Below are 21,844 nucleotides of genomic sequence, written 5' to 3'. Positions count from 1 at the left end.
TATAACTCGGTTAAATACGTTTACAAGTGTATGTGTTTTGGTAATGCCTCGTACCCTATTCCGGTGTTGGATACGGTTAAGGGGTGTTACAAGGGAAATCAACATCAATGGCAGAAAATAAAAAAAAAATCAATGTTAAAAGAAAATCTCATAAAAATACATATATAGTATTAATTTTAAAATTTTAAAAAGATTTTTTAGATCCGATCCAAAATCGTTGACCTTTGGCAAATTAGAAAAATACAAAATATAGACATTTGTTTTCCTCCTTTTACCCCTCTGCTTTTTTCCGAGAAAATTTTCCATTCCAGACAAATTTTTGCGAGAAAATGATTCAATCGCTGTGAATTTTTTTTTTTTAACAAAACTCTAACCGGGCAAGACCCAGTACGATGAGGTCGACCTACGACCTCCTCTTAAACTTACAAAATCGAAAGCTTTCCTCCTTATTTCTTTCATGGAAAATCCAGAACAACGAGACCAAGACAAAACCCTAATCTGCGACCCGACGCAAATCAATGCAACACAAGAAAATGAGAAAATAATCGAATGGGAAGATTTCGGGCATGAGCTTGCTAGATTGTGGAGTTTAACTTCTGCCCTTAAAGAAGCTAATGAGAAGAAGCTAAATCTTCAAGAAAAGCTTCAGTATTTTATTCAGGTAACGCTTTTTCTGATCGAATTATGGTTAAAATTCGCTTATAGGCTGGCCGGAATTTAAAGAGAGAAAAAAGGAGTTCTTGATGGTAAAGGAAATTTGGGATTTTAATTGTTGGTTGACTGTAGTAGCTTGAGAGAAAGCAGGTGTTGCTGAAATTTTTAGAAATTTATGGTAGTAATTTGATTGATATATTAAGTAATTTTTTCCTTATTTAGAACACAGAAATGAAGTTTGTAAAATAGTGGGATCAAATATTGAAAAGATGTAGTGATGTTCAGTGAATTCTATGAGTTATGAAAGACTGTAATATACAACATATCTTAATTGTATGCTCAATGTTGTTATTTTGAAAGATAGTAAGATGAAGATTTACTTTCCTCTTCTGCTATATTATATTCGAGAAATTATCTCACCCATCAATGGTGAAGTTTTTAGACTCCAAAAGCAGTATTGGCAAGGTGAGACATACCCTTAGGTTATAGTGAAACATGTTGCGACCTCTTAATCCGCTTGTAGAATTAAAATGTTTTCTCAGACAGTGTTACAAAGACAATCTCGTAATATTTTCCCATTAAATTTCTATTAGCTGTTTTTGATAGCTGTCTTAGTCCTAGAGCAGAAAGAAAATACATTTCTGGGATTTACGACTTCTATTTGCTTGCTAAAATGCTTTATCAAGAAGATAAGAAAGAGAACTTATTTGTTAAGCTTTACTGGAAAAAAGGAGAAGATAATCACCTTGGTGAAGTGACCGATTTTCCTTGAGAATATATTAAATATTCAACCCATATCTGATGAGTACCAAAATAATGATGTTAGTTCCTTTCTGTTTCATTTACTTTCTGTTTGCTCTTTGAAATGTAAGACAATCTAAGCACAATATTTGCCTACGAATGTCCTGATATTTGGATAGTAAGAATATTCAATTGTTTCTACTGTGTGAAAAATTGAAATGACAGCCATCTTTTATTGGTTGGATGCCTTTGGTTAACTGTTCCAAACCCGTGCTATTTCTAAATTTCTTGCTGTTCATACCTCTTTGATTTATTCTTTCTATTCAATTCCTTCTCTCCTCTTCAAGTTCTTTTTCTTTCCTTTAGGTCCCTTAAAATTGATTTGTATTATAATTTGAACATATCATTAGAAAAAGGAGCAGTATCACTCTTGAAGTGCTTGATGGAGTTTGTTAATTGATAGTCTGTGTGCATCACTTTCTCTCTCTCAGTGAGATATCTTCGACCTAATTAATTAGTCCGCTGATTAGATGGTAGGAACATGCTGCGCAGGTTAAAACTGAGTCATTGACTCGATTAAATGAGCTTGAGGAAATGCGTGAGAGACTAGTGGCAAGAAAAGTGATGATGGGAAACATGTCAACGCGTTGCAAGGTTGCAACAGAGGATGCTAAAAAACAGGAGAAAATGCTTAGTGCTGAGTTGAGATCATGGTTGGTTGCTGGTACCTCTCTTTCTGTTGCAAGGAAGCGACTGCAGGTGAAGTACTTATTTACTTAATGTCAATTATCTTCATTTGATGTTTTGAGGAAGGTTGGATTTTATGATATTTTACAAGCTTTAGATGTTAGGCATTCACCCCTCAAATGCTAGAAATCTTCACTTTCTCTCTTCCCCCTCCATCAGTGGATGTGGGGTTTAGACCGGAAGGATTCTCATTTATATACTCCTTTGGATAGTTCTCCAATGGTATTCTATCACAGCATGGTTATTTATCTGTTGTTTTTATTACAGGAATCAAATAGAACTCTAAATGAAAAAAGGGGTTACATTAAGCTGAAAAACATGCAGAGGAAGCTACGAGCAAGGCAACAATATATGATATCACAAGTTTCTTTGCTCTATCCTGTAAAGAGCTTGGTTGGACCTGCACAAGAGGAAGAACTTGAATCCTATCCAAGTAGTAGTAGACTAGGTAACGTGTTCAGTTTTGGGGTTACTAAATACTAAACCATTTTCAATAAAGCCCACATATGGTTCGAATTGGCAGCCAGTCTCCCAAGTAAACAATGTCTCTTCCTATTTATTCTTAATTTATATTAGATTCACAGTGGTGTATGCCATGGTTTGTACCTTATTTTTTGTGCTTAGAATTTTGGATGTCCAAAATGATTGCATGTTTTTTTACACATATATATACTTTTCAATTTTAGTATATTTTTTTTAAAAGAATATATTTTTTAACTCATGAAATTCCAATGACCCAAATATTCTTCTAGCAGTATGAATTGATGCATTTTAAATCTTTTATTTATTTCTTCAAAATTTTAGAATTCCCTGCTCAAACACACTCTTATGGTTTCTAGTAGCCAAGTACCATAATTATCACTCCACCTGTTTCACATGTAATTCGATAGTTCCCGTTTTAGCAGTCCATTATTTTGTGTATGCACTCAATGGATTATTGCCATATTTTAACTTTCATGGCTATGTATTTGATTATTGTTTTGATTTCCACAAATGGTGGTGCTGGATGATATGTTGAGTTTAATTTCCTTCTGTTGCTGTCTTTACCAGGGAATTCTTCTGTATCTAAGCCCATTAATTATGGAACCTTGACGATATTGGGTCTGCATCTCACCATGCGTCCTTTTACGAAGATGAGTTTTTTCACTGACAAAAAGGAGGTTCAGAAATCTGCAACTGCCTTAGGATATGTTGCACATGTGCGTTCCATTTCTTTGCTTAATATAAAATTAACCTTTATTACTGAATTTGTTTTCTGATAGTGCTCTAGCTGAAATCTTTTGTTGCTCGAAGAATGAAAATGATGTAGTTATTTTATATTGCTAGGATCCAAGCATAGTTTTTATAGCTTGCTTCTCTTGCAGAGGCAATAGTTTTAATTTACCTAATTATTCTTTCTTTCTCCTTGTTCCCTTGTTTGCATTTTGCAGGCTGTTTCACTAATTGCTTCATATTTACAAGTTCCCTTGCGTTATCCCTTGCGCTTGGGTGGTTCCTGCTCTTATGTCAACGACAATGTACCTCCAGCAGGGCCTACAACTTTGGATTTATCATGGAAAACACCACTTTCTGCAACTGTGAAGCCTGTAGAATTTCCGTTGTTTTTAAAAGGTCAAGACACAACAAGAGCAGCTTACGCTATATTCTTGTTAAGCAAGGTGAGTTTTCACGTCCTACCATTTCTTTTGGTGAATTGTTTTCCTTTTGCATGTTTTTTATGTATGTTATTCGGTTACAACTACAGTTACTATTCTATAAGATGCTGTTCATCCACTGCTTGGAAAAAGTGTGCTTATTTGTCCTTTAGCCTTTATAACTCAATATCATGCCTCTGGTAGTGGCTATTCATGGTTCATCATTACTCTTAAAGACTTGCCTATAACCTTCACTGGCCACATCAGGGGATCATGTAATCCTTATGAAGGATTATAAACAGATTGAAAGAATCTGAAGATAGCCACACCTGACATGCAAAAAGGGGTGTAGCACTGAAATCCCATTCTCCATGGGTAAACTAAAAATTTAAATCGAAAAGTAATGATTGAACTTTTTCCTTTCCCTTATTGGAACTTTCTCTTGACTTGTTTCCATATTTTGAAAAATTCTTTTCCAATGTTCTTTTGTTTTTCCCTCTCTCTCTAATGCCTTACTTGCAAATTCTTTAAGAAGAAATCCACTAACGTCATTGTTATAAGTTTTACACTGCTTCCTAACTTTCATTGTGGTTTATCTTCATTTTTTTTCTTGAAGTTTACTCTAGTCCTTGTACATCGTGAATGTTAATTTGCTTAGCTCTTATTCTTAAATGTCGATTATAGGATTATTAAGTAATTACTTAAAACCATGATGATAATACCCTACTATGTAACTCTCGACTCATGGATATGTGTCCTACAAGGGCACGTTCAATTTTTAATAGTTTTTCCACGTATTCTGAGATGTGCTGGGCACAGGTCCCTTTTATCTCAAAAGGAGATCCAGACATAAAATCTCGTACCCCAGCTCTGCATTCTCTGCTTATTTACATTCTCTATACCGTTGTATCTAATATTATATTCATGCTTATCATATCATGTATGTTTTGGCTGTTCTGATAATGCTTTGGTGAAAGAAATTGCCATTGACTATGACAATTGAACATTTTATGATGTTCAGTGAACTTCAAATATAACAAGGACCAAACACTGATATCTATGCATAATACACGGGAGGGGGTTGAGTCAATCATTAGTAGATTAGTTTAAGTTGCTTTTCCTTGGTCTCGTCACATATCACTGAAAATGGTTATGGCCAAATATCGTTTTTGGATTGAAAAAGGGGACTTGTGTAAGGAAAAAGCAAGTGGATATTTTGCAAGAATGAGACTAAGGTTTATAAATTGTGTTAAAAACTGGATTCTCCGTTTTTAGGATATGAAGAAGACGATAGCCCAGACATAGGGAAAGGGATTTTAGATGCTAGAATTTGAATCCCAGAACCTATAAGATATAATCTTTTAAATGTACGTAGGCCTGGCAATTGATCAGGGCTGATTTTTGCAATATTTCCTTCTGGTATCCTTTTCAAACCCAAAACTTCAGGTCTAGCACCTGAACCCAACCGCAAAATGAATTAATCCTTTGACCTTAACCTTCCGAATCCTTAACTAGAGCTCTCTGCCAAAGATCTATCAATTAAGCCAATTGCAATATATCTATTTCTAGCTATATATATATTATAGAACCAGGCCTGATCTGCTCTGCCCCTGAACCTTTTTAAAGGAAAGCAATCCAATCTATAGGTTTAGGTTGGAATCCAACGGGTTCGGAAGATTTTGCCTACCCTAATCCTAGCTGATAAACCAACTAAGCTAGACCCCAGTGCTTGGAAACGTGAGATATTACTGTTGAATTTTGTTATCTTGATTATAAAATGACACTACTTTGAGCACAGAAGGGTAACATGCCGAAAACATGCTCATATACAAATCTAATTGTGCTTAGCAACTTGCTGAGCTGATTGGATTTTACAACTTGTTTAGAGGAACAATTAGTTTTCGAGCGTCTTATCAGGAATAAACATCTCTGAACTCTGAAAGTTTGATATCCAAAGAAAGCTTTCAAGAAATTACTTGAGTTTTAGCAAAAGCTGTTTTCAGAGGTTATATCAATTGGTTGAGAGTATAATACCCTCTAGCACATTATCGAAAGTATGTGTGCTCCACCCATGGCAACATAACGAGAGTAGCTAGTGGTTCTTAATCTGTTGTACCAAGTGTGAAGGTTTAGTTAATCTTCCTTTCTGGCAAAAAGTTAGCTTCTTCACACCACCGGCAGAAGTAAATCACTGCTTCACACACACTGCTAGCAGTAGCAATTCTCACAATTCAGTCCCACGACATGGTATAAGGTAAACACCCAGGGCCAATGGATAAAAAGTTGGTCAAGATGCACGACATTTTTTACTTGTCTTCTGTGTGTGTTCTTCTAATGCTCCATTTGCAACGAATTCATAGTCTGTCTTGCTTATTTTAACAGGATATTGAGCAACTTTTGAACTTCATCGGTGAGGACAGCTTAGGGCCACGGCATTTGGTAGCAAATCTGAAGGAGCTTCTGAGGTGTGTCCAATCTTCAGAATTCATAGATACCTCCTGAATAAAAGGGATACAACTGTATATCATTAGTTAGTTACATTGTAGTACTTTGGGTGCGAATTTTTTACCAAGCACGTTCAATAACCCTCCAAAGGTCTTGGCTGTTAGGAAGGTCACCCTTAGAGAGCATATCATTTATATATAAAAACTGGGTCCGGAAGGATTTGGAAATCAGATTATTGTGTATGAATGTTACTTGATTGTCAAGTTTCTAAACCTTCAATAAATTTGCCAAGACGAGCAAAAAGTAGGTTAAATTCTTGCTTAAAGCTTAAATGGATTACGCTAAAGTTGTATTTGACATTTTAATTTTATCGTACGTACCCCATCTAGCCAATAATTGCATGCCCATGCCCATGTCATTGCACATAAAAGTGAGGTAAATTTAGATGGTCGAGGTGTTAATAATGTACGAGGGGAAACCCCAAAAATAATTCAACAATTTAAAGAATCCTTAATAATCCATATTGATTAATAGCCATATGCTAAATAATATGATAGGGGTTGGCGAAGACATGATCTTTTCTTTTATAATAACTGCCTGATGCATGCATGCATATTGTGATGCATATTATTAGTTGGTTACATTGTAGTACTTTGGGTGCCTAATCCTAAAGCAGACTACACTCTACCCATCCCCTAACCCGATCCTCACAGAATTTCATAGTTGTCGATATTGATATTTGACATACTGAACAGGAACAAAGATTTGACATACTCGAACGGGACTATTTTGTTCTTGGTACTAATATCAACCATTTCAAATGGGACTATCTTAATTCTTATCTGACTAACCACATTAGTTATGTTGCTTCGACTCTTTCATTATTCTTTAAGCGCCAAAATATCACATCTACCTATGTCGGACGCATGGGTATGAGAATAACTTCCAAGGACCCTCCAAAATACATGTAAAAACTTTAAAAAAGAATGAACATACCCATCTAGACATATACTCCTATCCAATGCTCGCTCGAGTCCATGAAACATAGAACACCAGTAAGGACCCAATTTACGGTGCAACTTGATATTAAGAATTTTGTATCAGGGAGGGGGCGTTAGCTACACAAGGGGCTACGATATACAAGAAACCAACAAATGAGAAAGAAAAAAAAAACAATATCAACTATATATCAGTAACCTTAGTCCCAGCATAACTTCAGAAATTTAATGAATTAACTAGAAAACAAACATAAAATACAAGCAAAACAAAACTCAAGGTAGTATGCAACACTATGTGTGTAATGTACATAATAGTACATGTTACCTTATAAACAAAGGATGTTTTAGCCAAAAATTTTCAAAGTTCTAACTACCTACACATTGACAGAAGCATCCTATCTTGTATCTCTAACTAAATCAAAAAAATTCCAAGCATGGTTTAGAGTCAAGAATCCATGTCAAATATTTACCTCGACATTTGGTGGTACTTTGCTTCACGCTTAGGAGTAGGATCTGTCAACATTGGTGGATATCCAAGTTCCAACACCATAAATAGAGATATTTCAGATTATATGATTTTCAAAACCTGTGACATACAAGTAATGACCATATTATTCTCAACTCAATTCTCTTTTTATCAATTGGAAAACATAAAAAGAATATCAATGCCATAATTGGTTTTTCCTTCTACCCTTTTCTTTAACTAGAAGAAAAATAAATGTAAAACATGAGTTAAGCTTCAAAATGGTTCATAGACTACTAGTAAACCGGTTGGCATAGTTTATACTGCTTGCTTCTCTACGAAGATCAATAATTCAAAAATTAATAATTATTGCAAAGTTGAATTACTCTAAGCCAACCAGGGTGGGAATCAAGATAAATCCAACAATCATTTACATTAATATCAAATAAAAAATGGAAACAAACCCAGTAAGAAGAAAGGTAAGAAGGTAATAATTTATGATCAAGCAAATATAACAAAGGCTTGGAATATACACAGCAATAGGGAAACTTCTAAATTCATACCACTGAACACTCATTTTTTCTTCAACCTCAATCTTCGAAGTTATTTTGCAATCTATCAGAAATGTTCAAAAAATCACTTTGCCATTGTAAGCAAACAAAATACTTGAGTTCCCTATCTAGCTAGTAGTAGACAAGAAAGCCATGTTAAAATACTACAGTAAACACGGCTAGGTAATACTTCACCTGAAAGAGTTCAAATCTGAGAAGATGAGCTATATGGATTTAATCATTTCTATCTCCAGGGAGGGAGGGCCAGGAGATTCAAAGGGCACATTCTAGTTCAATAGTGTACTTGCAACGAGCCAAAGGTAATCATGACGATAAGAGAATAATTAATGACACTCAAAGAGTTTTGAGGCTTTAAGCAGGAAAAGACTCAAAAGGACAGTAGACATCGATGAAGAGACTTGTTCTAATCTGTAGAAAATGGGGAACGAAACGCGTACAAATATGACACACTACTCAAAGCCAATGCCTAGATGTTGCAGTTTTCTAGTTCCACACAATCTGACAACCCAGAGTAAATTCTTGGATGATTCCCCAACTTGAAAAATCTAATAACTGGCTGTCAGCCTGACTACTCATTTATAATTCACTAAAATAAAATGCACATCCATCTTGAAAACTATCTCCTCTATGTACTGAGAGAAAACATTGAAATCACTATCTAGGCAAAATATTAGAACATATGGGCTAAGGGTGATTAGCAGTTCCCCAGTTTACTGAAAATTCAAGAAGCCTTATCTCAAGTATTTTATGTTATCACTATCAGACTCCTAACAACTTCTGCACATATAACTACCCTGGATTTTGCTTGCTTAACCTCACAAAATCTTTCTTTGAGACCCTAATCAACAATTTAATTTCTAGCTAAAGACCAAATTCACTGTTATCATGCAGTGTCCGCAACTATTAGAATATATTATCCAAATCTACTTACAATGTTTCTTTACACATCAAAAACCCATGGTTCCTTCACTTTGCACCAATAGTTAAACGCCAAACTTTTGACCTTTCAGTATTCCTGTTTGATCATAGTTGAACCTGCTGCAATACAATATTCTATTGAATGTCAGCTAGTTTAGAACTTTAAAACTACCATGTCCAGCAAGCATTCTATAAGAAAGATCTGAGTAGACAACATAGATAAATTTTTAAGGAAAGTAGAAGCCGTATGCAAAGATTCATTCACCAATTTCCCCACATTCTCATCTTCAGAAATTTCCACTAAAGCATCTAACATTAAGTGAAGTTTTCTACCTTCAAAAAAGTAATAGTACACTTCTATAGCACCAAAAACCTCACTTTACTGAGATTTGATTATACCAAATTAGACCAATTTCCATGCTACCCAACATTGGAAATATCTGCTTAAAATTTTGCATTACATGCAAGTCTAGAAAATGAAACTGAGAGATATTTGTTCATTAGAGTTTCTATATGAAAGACTATATTACACAGTTCAAAAAGACTTAAGATACATCGTGATGCTTAGAACAGTTGTAAAACCTCAAGGACCTCGAGCTGCAAGGGTAACCATACAGTTAAAGGTCATCATGGCTAAATAACCAGATTTAACCTTTCAGTTGCACCTATAAATATGCACTATGTAAGTCCTTCCTCAGCCAATTGACCACCTCCAACAATGATACTAAAAACAGAGAATAAAAAAATGGGAAAAGATCAATGGTAAAACCTATTAGTAGCAATTCCCAAATCTGATTCCTTTGTGTAATTTCTGTACAAATTTCATTTGAAGAAGTCTTCCTAAGAAGATAGGAAAAACAACACTGTTGAAGCATACAAGACCAGAAATAACAATTATGCCTTGCATTTCTGAACTAGTTGCAACCAATAAAGTACTGCTGTTGCAGTATATAGAAATTTGCAGTCATTTGCAAAAAATTGTAGCTGCAATATTTATAGCGTATTAAGAATTTGGAGAGGGACAAACATTATACGACTAAAAATTAAAGTGAAATCAGGATTCAGCATTTATAGCTACCTGTGGCTTAAAATCTGGCTCACAGAATGAGATGCAAATCTTGTCCAGAAGGAACTTGATTAATTAAATTGCAGAGAAAGCTCAAGAATTACCAGGAAAAAACCATGCAAAGATACATGCCATTTGGTACCTATATATCTAAACCATGCTCATCCAAACAACCACATAAAAAGCAACCACCAACAAAGCACCTACATATACAGGTTTACTCATCTCAATGGCGATGTAGGAAGATATAGCATAGAGTTGACTTTCTTTTCCTGCAATGATCCAAATAAGCACTCCAGCTGGATGCAGCCATCTGTCTCTAGACTTGGAGGCATAGATCCCAAGTAGCAATTTAAAAGGACAATTGCTAAATCCAACTATCAAAGTCACTAGACTTAAAACAAATGAATCCAAGTCCTATAAAATACCAAAATGTCTCATCTGATCTCCATCTCCAAATGTGAAGACACAAAAAGATACATTACCCCCCCTGTTCCATTCTATTTGCCGCGCTTTCTCAATTTTGGTGTCCAAAACTATGTCTTCTTTTCAGTCTTCAGTACCTACTACGATTTTACTTTTCTACCTTTTTATATTAACCTTAACCTTTCTGGCACCGAAAATCATCAAACACAAATACTATTTTCTTTTTAAAAAAGATGTTCTATATAAAACACACAAAGAAAAAGTCACAGATGAAGTTGAACTATTACCAAAACTATCAATTCAAAAGCCTCAAAATAAGGTTTGGTGATTAAGAATCCTGAAAGAAGAGAGTCAAAAATACCAAAATTTTGCTACCACCACTAACAACATAAAGAAGACAGTTCAGGAGCTTATGCCAATTTATCATCTAGGATCACAAGTTACAAGGAGAATGCCTAAACCATTCCAGTAAATGGCCCTTCACAGCTTAAATTATTGCTGCTTAAAGTTTTATACATAGTTAACTACAATATCTCTGCTTCACTTAATATAGGTGGAGAGGGGAAATCTGGAAACGAATGCCGTGCTTAAACAAGTCCCTTCTTCCAAAAGATCATAAAAATGATTGGCATATCTAGTAAAGAACCCAAGTTGCATCTAAACAACAAATCAACAATGTCACAGCTATGTTCAGATACAACCGTGCTTCCTATCAAACCCAAAAGAAAATCATTAAACATGAGCTCCATGCACTTATGTGAATGTGGCTCCAAAGAGAAAGCCAGCATCACATGCAATTAACGCAACAAAAAGCGCAACTTTTGAATAGAGAATAAATCTAAATGCCTTAAAAATGACTAAGTGACCAATTATCAAATTTGTACCAAGAATAAATTTCTCTTAAAGTCAGTATATTTACACAGAAGCTAAGAACAGATGTACTAACCAAGTCAGAAACATGGGCCTACACTCAGAAGCAAATGTTCCCGGGATACATTTGTCAGGAAAAATTACAATATACAATCCTGCCAAGGGTCTCCACAAGTTATCAACACAGCCTTCACGTGAAAATTGTATGTTGTCCACAAATTGAACCACCTTTTAATGTAACTTGTCTAGCAGCCAACTACCAGAAAAAAAAAAAAGAAAGTCAACTCACAAGCAAAGCAGAACTGATCAACAAGTGAAAAGGACAGGGCAGAGAGGGTGATGAGTTTTAGTTTTAGATTCCTCCTACACTGAAGAATAAACTTCCCCTATTTTTTAGCAGAAAATAGAGATGAAAGGGGAAAAAATTATACACATAAGCAAGGAGATTACATGTAAACAAAAAAAAACAACAACATACACTCTCCATTGTTGCAACAAAAGGGGCAAAATATTTCAAAAGAAAAATAAACAAAAATGTGAACAAATTCTACAACAGAAAATTTTATTTTCACTTCAATAACAAAGAAGAAATGTTCTACCATAATAGTAATAAAGATAAAAACTTCTGGGCTAAGATCCATTAACAAACATGAATATACAATTATGGACTAAGTACCTAATAAGACTATTTCCTTATTCTCGAGCTGGTCTCCAACAATTAATGGTAGACACATCTGGTCGACACGGCAACATGGGTGAAACACCATGACCTGAAAGATACAACCATGACATCATTCTCTCGTTTAATAGGTGCTTGATTATTTAAATGGAATTACAAGCAAACCAAGACAAAACAAAATGGCAATACCCGAATTTGGAGCTCCAGCTGGTAAAGTATTGGTGGAAGCAATCGGAAAAGCCAAATTATTTGAAGGCGTTCTTTCACCAGGTGGTCTAAAGTAAGCTGCCAAAAAAATAATAGAAGTGTCATAAAAAAGTAGAGACTACAGGTCAAATTTTCAACAAAGGAAAGAGTATAACACTTCCATAGATACATCTTATAAGCATAAGTCCTCCACAAAGGAATGAAGAAGCTGTGCACATGAAATGTGCATGAAGTAAAATCAAAATAACATCTCAAATACAAATTCATGGACTTAAACCTGAGCTCTTAAAGGAGTTTAGATACTGGCAAAGCATCACCAAATGTAACAGCTTGTATGGCAAGAGTCCAAAGCAGGATTTACAATCTGGTACACTAACTTTGTGGGTGCTCTTATAAAGTTAAATAAGTAGTTCGTTTACTAGACACAGGTACTCTTCAACAGAACTATTGCACTAACATTATTTATAGATTATAAGTGATGCTACCAGTTCCACTGAAAACCTACAGATACAGGCCTTTCATATTTATATGTTGACACGTTCTACATTTTTTGGAATTTTCTCTTTTAGTTTAATAGAGCATCCATAACAACATGCAACAGTTAGAAGTCCAACTGCCACAACCATTGAGGCGCGTATGTTCAATTTGCAGGTAAGAACAATATGATCAGATCAAAAACATAAATTAATGCCCCTAAACATCCATCTTTCAATCATGGAAGCTTCATGGTGGTTAGAGACAAGGTAATTCAAACCTTCTTGGACAAACAATGGACCAGCAGATGGAGGATTTCTTCCTGCTATATATTCTCCTGCAGGCATTCTCCACTGTTCATCAGAAACAAATGGCCTGCGGCCATCATGTTGCGATGGCAGTGAGTATTGTGGAGGGTATGAATGCTGAGGATGCAGTGGCATTGAAGGCTTTGTGAATGAGAAATGGCTAGACGAAGTTTGCGGCAGGCTAGGGGGTAAAGGCCTTTGCACAAAAGCTGTATTACCAGGTTGAAACTGTTGACTTGGTTGAGAGGATGGGGCATTTAAATACATTTCATTATGCCCATATTCTAATTGCCTTGAAGAATTGTATCCAGAAGCCTCTCGGGAATTTCGGGCTCCTGTAGGAAAGCAAGGGGACTGCTGCAGAAACAATTCATTTTTCACAGCAGCATCTATGTGACCCCCATGAGGAGCACTTCCACTAATTTGAACCATCTGATTACCCTGCACACGAAGGCATAGGTTTTATAATTTAAAAGTATTAACATACTCCAGAACAAGCAAAGAACCATCTAGAATGCTTACATTTGGCGTGCCCCGATAGTCATGAGGTACAGGTGCTTGATATGCCAACTGAGGTGAAGACTGCATTGATGACTGAGGAGGTAGCATAGGTTGAGTGGGCAATGGTGGTTGGGGCACGAAAGCTGGAGGAGGGCATGCAGGCGGTGCAGGGAGAGGAGGTGGTAGTGTTGGTAGAGGTGGTGGAGGAGGAGGTGGTGAAGGAGATGATGGAGGTGGGGGCGGAGGTGGTGAAGGTGGCAAAGGTGGTGGTGGTGGAGGAGAATCTGGGGGTAATGGCGGGGAACCCTCGGGTAAAGGAGGGAATCCGTTGGGACTACTTGAAGCTGGTTCCATGATCCTATCATTGCCCTGCTGCTGCATGTCCTTTTCAAGACTATCATTAGTGAATGATGGCCGGTCATCCTTCTGGTGTGCAGAAACATCCTCCATTTCAAGCTCACCATCCACGTCTTCTAAGATGCAATGACGCCTATCACTTGGAGTAACTGTACACGCTTCTAGCTCTACTAAAGCCTGAGCTGTTTCTAAAGGTGATGCGTCAGCAGCTTCTCCGCAAGGACTGTCCAAAAGCTCTTCCTCATCATCATCAAATGCATTAGAAGACAAAAGGCCAGGCAGCTGAAATGTAGCATTACTGGTTACAAAACCAACAAAATGGATGTGTCAGGAAGTTAATGTTCATCTCAAGAGACAAATACTAGGATGTAAAGGATGGGACACAAATGCTAGAAAACCCACCACAAAATACTTCAAAATTAGTAATTTCAGAGAACTACAATGTTAGATTAACTCAAAAAGCAGTAGCTGAGCAGAATATTCCAATCAGATCAATGACGGTGACCTAGGGAAATGGAGACCTGATAATTTGGTCTAAGCTGAAAATCAGCTTAAGGTATCCAGGTCGGTTTGAAAAACAAAAGGTTTTACTTTGGTCTGTAAATCAAACTGATAAGTAAATTATGGTCTTAGTTTGGCTTCAAATATATCTCAAACCAGACCAAAATAAAACCCATTCAATAGGATATAGTGGATAATATTATTTATTATCATTACAGTAATTTGGTTTAGATGGTTGATAGAGCTTTCAGACCTTCCATACTCGTCCACAAGCATGCCTTCCATTTCTCTTATAGGATCATCTATAGCACGTTCAGCTCGAGATGGGCGTCTTAGGGAAAACCCTGAGAGTGCATCATCATTTGAAACTCCAATGTCATCCATGTAACGCCGCAGAATCGATTCAGGTAAAATTTTCCTCTCAAGCCACAATCGTAAAACCTGGTATAGACAAAAGATTCCTTTATCCTCCAGAGGGGATAGTTGTTGGAAAGAACAGAAGAATACTTTCTTACAATGATAATAATAGTATACCTTGAGACATTGACGACGATTTTCACGAGCACTTGCTCCAGGTGGAGCAGCTGCACCAAGGAGACGGGGCAATGCTGTTTGAACAGTAGGGATATATGAAGCACCAGCGATGCCTAAATAAACATTAACCACAACCTATTAATTGCTTCATTAATATATCACATTTGACTATTTCAGTGTGTGATTATGCAAGTAGAAAAGCAGTTAAAGGAGTGTTCTTGTTAAAATGAAGAAGCAATCCTTCAAAAGTCTAAAGATGTGACCTAGTACAAGTACACCATATCATAACAAATAAGAAAAATAATGCTATACAAGCACAACTAATCATATTTTATTAACTGCCAGCACCACATAAATTCAGGATTGGAGTAATTGAACACATTCCTAATCAAGGAGAACCAACCTTTCTGATTATGTGAACACTGGGTGATTGAATCAACAAGAAAGAACAGGTCAACTTTGCGATGAAAACTGGGCTCACTTTCCAGCTTCCGAATAAGAAGTTCAACAACCTGCACACAGATTATGCAATCTAAAACTCCTTCCAAAAAGTAGTCTTTAAAAGGACAACATCAGATGCAAGCTCATCTTGCACCACATATAAATAAGCATAATATTTAACTTACTTCATTTGCAATGCCATACTTGGCACAATCAATAGCAAGGCGAGTTGCACGTCCGATACTTTCCTTAGTCCTCGATAGAGTCTCTATCATTCCTTCAAAAGCATCTCGAGCAACAGACGCCTCGGTACCACCACTGAGAGAGCCTCCAGCTGCCATGTGCCCAGAACTAGCTCTTCTCTCTTCGGTCTCTTCAGTATCCTGTTGATTTTGGGATCCTGACAGGTGACCAAGGGTTGATGGAGAAGTTATACTTGTTCGATGAGCAAATCCCTGCCCATCACCCTGCACTTCATTGTTGGTCACAGAGGGAAAAGGCTGAACTGCAGGACTGAGGCTCGCTCCCTGAGCCTCAGACATTGACAGAAAAGCAGAACTAGGATTTCCCAGACAATATTGTTGAGAGTGAGCTAGTCTTCTTTTTGCTTGCGCAGCGGCAATAAGATGCTTCATTGACATAGCAGAATCTGAATTTTTGGAATCAATCAACGAACCACTTCTATCTTCTCTAAAGATATCGAATCTATACAATCGCAATGAAAAGTAATATAATACCTCAAAAAATATTAACTGAATGTAATAAAAAATAACAAGAGTAACGCAGAGCCATACTCCATTGAAGTTTCAGTGACAAAAGTGGTGTCATTTCCTCGCGAAATTGCTTTTGGAGTAGATTTCAGTCTCTCTACGGAAGAAGCTTGTCTATTTCTTTGACTCAAAACCTGAATTTGTTGAGAAGACTTCAAACCTTCAGAAGTCACACCCAATCCCTTAACAGAGACAGATGGAGCCTTTTTCTGAGTTCCATTACCAGAAACCTTGGCAGCAGCTTTAGTAGTTCTGTGTTGTTCTACTTGTTTTGTGGCAGAAACCAGATGAGGAGACTTCCTTAGGGAAATCAAGTCTGGTTTGGCCTCCTTTGAAGACAATTGTTCTGATTCAGATCTTTCAGGAGTGATGGAGGCATGAGTAACAGTTCGTGGTCGAGTAGGTGACACAACATCGTTCATTAATTTTGAAGAAGCCTCCTTAGGACCATTGTTCTCATGTTGGTTGGATTCTTCAACACTACGTTGAGCATTGGCAGCACTTGAATGATTTACATCACTGCTTTTTGAAGCATCTGAAACAACAGAAGTTACTTTAACATCCCGGATAGATCCTCCATGAAGTGGAGTTTTGGGATCTTCTTCATCATCATCATCAAAAAGGCAAACAGCCCTACGCCTTCTGGACAATTGGGTACCTGGAATTTTCACATGACTAGAACTTGAATTGTAATTCTTCAATTCAACAGGATTTTTTCCAATTTTATTGTCAGAATTACTAGAGCCTGAATCAAACATTGCCTCCAGGGCCCGCCGATGGCGCTTTGATACAGGCAGCACAGCTTCATCACCGGAAACATCAGAAATCATGGACACTGGAGCTCTCAATGCTAAAACATGAGATGTGGATTTTTTAGACTCTGAATGTTTAGCAGCTTTGCTGTTGACATTGTTAGAGCTTGGAGAATTACCTTTCGTTTTTTTGACAATAGATCCCTTGGAAGCATCATTTTTCATATCTACAACCTTTGACTTTTTGGCAGGATGTAAAACTTCATCTGCACCGAAGTTTAGCTTTCCAAGTCCAGGTTCACCCCTTTTTTTCTTGCCAGTAGTCTCACCTTTTGGATTGGCTGCAGCGTCTAGTACATTATCAGTAGCCTTCAAGTTGCTTTTGCTTTTCAGCAATTCCTTTGCCTTCTTACCACCAGTGTAATTAGAATCTGATTTGAGAGTATCTGATGAGAATTTTCTAACAGAGCCACTACATACTTTGCCTTTTACTCTATCTTTCAGCTGCTCCTCAGAATCAGGCAGATCGAGACAACCACTAGATTTATTATCCCTCAATGTTGTTGCAGCTGAACTGCTGCTTTTCTGCCCTTGCACATTTCTTTTCTTTGACCCAGGAGCCATCTTCTTTGACATCTGATCATCCCTCAATGTTTTCTTAGTGCAATTGGCTATAGCAATTTTATCATCAGAGAATTCCTCCTTTATAGGAGAAGGTTCGTCTAAAGATGCTGGAGAAAACACCTCCTTTTTAGCTTGTTCACCATTTGAAATTTTATCATTACCCTCAGAAGACATATGTGGAGATGAGCTATCATCTGCATGACCTGAAATTAATGGCTTTATATGTTCACTATTATTCTCACCTTTTCCTACACTAGTGGTTTCTTCACCAGGTGCTACTGCACTTTTTCCATTCTTTAAGTCGGCCTCTGCACCACCATCCTCAACCCCATCAGCAGATGAAGCCTCAAAGCCAGGTGTTGACTTATCAGTTTCATCTCTCAATTCACTGGACTTCTCTTTATGTAACTCATCGAATGCCACACAAATTTCCTTAACCGCTTGGACAAAGTACCTAGTTTTAACAACTTGACTCTTGGCAGACAATTTACTCTTTGTCTCACTAGTAAAAGCTTGAATATCAACAGGGGCAACAAAAGCTCTGCAAAAGAAGAAACACAACAGGGGGCGGGGGCGTGTAAGCAACTGGAACATGAGTCAACCTTCAAAAAGCACTCGAGAAAATAATGATGCATGCATATCTTTACCAGGAAGGAAAAGTATTGCTCCTCATTATACAAAAGGCATCGTCAAAAACTTCAACAATGAAGTATGAAAATCCCAATTACACAAATACTGGCTTTAAGAGGGAAAAAAAAACAATGGAGATATTCAACCTACAACTCGCTCAGATGTGCAAGAACATGACTTACTGAAGGAAAATGAATACACCGCCAAGTATTAAGAAGAAAACAAGAGACAGAAAGACCAGGTTCTGATTTTCAACAAATTTTCAGATGTCTGAAACAAAATTTAGGAGCAGAAGCATCATCATCGAACCATTATAATCCAAAGAGGAATAAAGTTTCCCATTCAAGGTTTAAGATTTAAGCCTCACTGCTTAAGCATGATTATAGATATGCAAATATGGATGCAAAGACATGATAAAAATTTAAAAGAAAAAAATCACAATACAAACCCTTAACAGATGAAACATTTCCAAAAACCAAACCACATATTCACACAGCTCCTTTAATTTTACACATGAATAAACCATTTATGCCAATGCTACTAAGGATAACTCCAGCTGAACTTATTATTAGGGCATTTAAAATGCCTTTACTTGAAGGCCTGCAGCTATACCATACCACCGTATGTTGACACTTAACAAACTTCAGCTAAAATCTCAAACTGCTAAATTATAACAATAAACAATATGATCAAACCAGAGATGCTTCTCTAATTCATGGTCAGAAGTTGGGAAGCTATTTGGACACAATTTAAGTTACTTATTCAAGACAAACCATAACACGATAGTAAAATTGGAAACCATACATTCAAACATTTTTCGTCTCAAGATATTTGTAAAATCAGCCCATCCAACATTCAAGAAGAAAAGCAGATAAAGAAAGTTTCATTATACAAAATAAGGATCCTTTATTGCACCCTAAATAGTACAGCAATAAATTATGAATAAACCCTCCCTCCATAAAGATGGGTCATTAGCAGAAAATATTTCTAAAACTATATGTAATAAAAATGTGAAATAAAATGTAACACGGCATACAAAGAATCTAACTCACAAATCTATTTAATGTCAATAATAATAAAAAATGGAAAATTGCAATGCCGTTCAATTCAATACCAAATAAGCTACACCAACATTCAAACTCAGCACAGTGCAATTAAGTAATAAAAGAAATGATAATGACTCTAATTAAGCTAAATAGTACTGCTTTCTAGAAAAATATGACTGACATTCTCTGCAACCTACAAATGCATTTATATTAAGAACCAAAGCATTGTTGAAATATAGCATTCAAAACAATCATAATAACAAATAAAATTTTATAAAATAGGTCCTTTGCTGTGTTAAATAATTTTTAGTTATATATATACCTATCGCCCTCAACAAGCAGAAACATTGATTTGGAGCTTCACTGTTAGCTATTACAAGCTCATTCCATTGGTTATAAAAGATAAAAAAGTTCCAAATCCATGTTTTGCCAACTTTAGTTTTCTAAAGTAGATAAGAGATTTTCCTTTTATTTATTTGGGAAGATTAAGGGTGAGTCTTCTCTATTTTAAAAATAAAAAAATAACAATTTTTAAAGAGAAACAAGCCAATAGGTATTCTACTCAGACATGCCTTTTTTGCACCTTAAAATTTGGCTACAAGCACACCTACACACCAAAAGTCCTCACCTCATAAAAGTCCTCACCTCATAAAAGGGACTTTTCTTAGAGGCTCTTGAGGTGCTAACAGATTCAGGCACTGCGTCCTGATGCCTAGGCACACGCCTTGGCAACAAGGATTGGCATTCAGCATATTCAACGCCTTATTTAGGATAGAACTATACAACACAATAAATATTTTTGGAAGGAAATTCGGCAGTAACACCTTTCATGTGTTTATCTCATGTTCCATCTTATGGTAAAATGTGTTTTCCCTCCTACCCATAAACAAAATTGCAAAACCTAAAACAGACGCATCGCCTCTCTTCAGTCACCATGTTGACATCTCAATCATTCAACAGATAAATAGAGAGTAAAATGTGAAATACTTACATTTCTTCTGTTCCAAAGAATTGGACAAAATATTTCTTAGGGTCAGGTTCTCGCTCCCAATCTTCAGGCCGGCTAATCTGAAATTCATAACCCACAGAATCCACCTCAATAACCAACGGTAAACCAAAACCACAAAATAACCGAGTTCTGAGCAACAAAATAATATAAAAGAAATCAGAACCCCTGAATAATTTTTTGATGAACTTGGTAAGATCATTCAACAAAAAAAAAAACATATATTTGTGTTCTGTCCTATTTCTTTCAGTCCCAAAATTAAAATTGCATAGTTGCATTAAGTAACCAATTCAGAAACAAAACAAAGTACGAAATCTGAAACACTGAAAACACAATCAGCTAACATAAGCATGGAGAACACTGAATCCAAAACTAAGACTCCCGCAAAATAACAAAACTTGCTTTAAAAAATAAACAAATTGAATATAAACCAACAAATATACTACAAAGTAAGAAAATGTAAGCATAAAATAACCTTACCAACATCAAACAAAACTTTCTTCAAAAGAAAATCCCCCAAACTCATCATGGATTTATTCAAATTCATAAGTACAGGTGAGCATATAAAAAATTAAAAACATAACCATCAAATTGCAAGTCTCGGGATTCAAGCTAATAAAACTACAACTGAAAATGATAAAATAAAAAGGAAAGAGAAAAAAAAAAAAGAAGAGAGACCTTGGCAGGCCAAGCGGGGAAACCCTTGACTTTGGCAAGAACAAGATCACCCAAACTTAAATTCTTAACTTTTGCTTTGTTCCCTCCTTTTTTACGACCTCCAGCCATAAGATTAAAACCCTAACAGATCCTTCGACGCCGTGCTTGTACGTCGTCGTTGTTATTCTTTCCTTCCGCAATCAAATCCAAATACGATTCCAGATTCCAATCCAAAACCCAAAAAAAAAACCTAGAGATAGAAAAAAAAGACTAGGAAGTTTGGTACCACGGATATCGCCGGCGGCGACAACGCGCCGTGCGAAATTCCGGCGAGGACGAGTGATTAGGGCATCGAGAGAAAACAAGAGAGAGAGAGAGAGAGAGAGAGAGAGAGAGAAATAAGGAAGACGGTGGAGGAAGTGGGCGAAGAGCTAAAGAGAGGGGATTGTTATTTTGATTATTGATAGGGGCCGGGTGAAGATGAGTTGAAAGGGAGATTTTTTTTTTTAATTTGGAGCGCGTGATGTGAGTGATGAGCCGGGGGGGGGGGGGGAATAAAGGCCAAGTTTTGCGTTTTGATGTTGTCGGCGTTTTTTCGTTAAGGATCTTTTCTCCTTTCCTTTTTTTCTTTTTAAATTTTGTTTGCAATTCCCCTTGTGAGAGTTGATATTTGGAGTGACTTCATCCATGTCATCATTGAATAGTTAGAAACTCTACTGATAACTTTATATTATATTTATGGATTTAGTTTTTTAATTGAAATTTTAATTTTGATTAATTGTTAGTTGTCGAAGGAGTTTACGATTCTATCGAAAAGAATCTT

The 21,844-nt window shown here is 36.4% G+C and overlaps 2 protein-coding genes across 10 annotated transcripts; one reads left to right on the top strand and one right to left on the bottom strand.

The window, feature by feature from the left end:
- Positions 1-234: 234 nt before the first annotated feature.
- On the top strand, positions 235-6,567 carry LOC105800377 (vacuolar protein sorting 38). Of its 3 annotated transcripts, none has more exons than XM_052620843.1 (6): positions 235-661; positions 1,933-2,154; positions 2,410-2,590; positions 3,193-3,341; positions 3,573-3,800; positions 6,159-6,567. In XM_052620843.1, exons 1-6 carry the CDS (start codon positions 458-460, stop codon positions 6,276-6,278), a joined length of 1,104 nt encoding a protein of 367 aa, XP_052476803.1. In that variant the 5' UTR covers positions 235-457; the 3' UTR covers positions 6,279-6,567. The 3 variants fall into 3 exon arrangements, with proteins under 3 accessions (XP_052476803.1, XP_012486929.1, XP_052476804.1); XM_012631475.2 differs by having other exon boundaries at positions 240-661; positions 1,948-2,154; XM_052620844.1 differs by having other exon boundaries at positions 521-661; positions 1,926-2,154.
- On the bottom strand, positions 5,604-21,539 carry LOC105800376 (ENHANCER OF AG-4 protein 2). 7 transcript variants are annotated; one of them, XM_052620842.1, is made up of 16 exons: positions 21,043-21,539; positions 20,350-20,426; positions 16,331-18,223; positions 15,722-16,241; positions 15,499-15,607; positions 15,096-15,208; positions 14,815-15,002; positions 13,725-14,358; positions 13,175-13,643; positions 12,403-12,498; positions 12,211-12,304; positions 11,611-11,790; positions 9,186-9,292; positions 7,690-7,805; positions 7,218-7,351; positions 5,604-6,274 (listed from the first exon to the last, which is right to left on the bottom strand). In XM_052620842.1, exons 1-11 carry the CDS (start codon positions 21,148-21,150, stop codon positions 12,228-12,230), a joined length of 4,284 nt encoding a protein of 1,427 aa, XP_052476802.1. In that variant the 5' UTR covers positions 21,151-21,539; the 3' UTR covers positions 5,604-6,274; positions 7,218-7,351; positions 7,690-7,805; positions 9,186-9,292; positions 11,611-11,790; positions 12,211-12,227. The 7 variants fall into 7 exon arrangements, with proteins under 7 accessions (XP_052476802.1, XP_052476801.1, XP_052476800.1 ...); XM_052620841.1 differs by lacking the exon at positions 7,218-7,351 and having other exon boundaries at positions 5,604-6,293; XM_052620840.1 differs by lacking the exon at positions 7,218-7,351.
- Positions 21,540-21,844: the final 305 nt, after the last annotated feature.

Source organism: Gossypium raimondii, chromosome 9 (assembly GCF_025698545.1).
Source record: "Gossypium raimondii isolate GPD5lz chromosome 9, ASM2569854v1, whole genome shotgun sequence".
Lineage (NCBI taxonomy): Eukaryota > Viridiplantae > Streptophyta > Magnoliopsida > Malvales > Malvaceae > Gossypium > Gossypium raimondii.
This window is presented reverse-complemented; position numbering and strand designations above follow the sequence as displayed.

Bases quoted from the DNA above. Each gene is read 5' to 3' on its own strand.
- LOC105800376 (XM_052620842.1), bottom strand. From the start codon at position 21,150: ATGGCTGGAGGTCGTAAAAAAGGAGGGAACAAAGCAAAAGTTAAGAAT. The intron at 15,608-15,721 runs GTAAGTTAAATA...ATCTGTGTGCAG, and splicing joins AGTATGGCATTGCAAATGAA to GTTGTTGAACTTCTTATTCG. The intron at 15,209-15,498 runs GTTGGTTCTCCT...ATGTTTATTTAG, and splicing joins GTGTTCACATAATCAGAAAG to GCATCGCTGGTGCTTCATAT.
- LOC105800377 (XM_052620843.1), top strand. From the start codon at position 458: ATGGAAAATCCAGAACAACGAGACCAAGACAAAACCCTAATCTGCGAC. The intron at 662-1,932 runs GTAACGCTTTTT...ATTAGATGGTAG, and splicing joins AGCTTCAGTATTTTATTCAG to GAACATGCTGCGCAGGTTAA. The intron at 3,801-6,158 runs GTGAGTTTTCAC...TTATTTTAACAG, and splicing joins CTATATTCTTGTTAAGCAAG to GATATTGAGCAACTTTTGAA.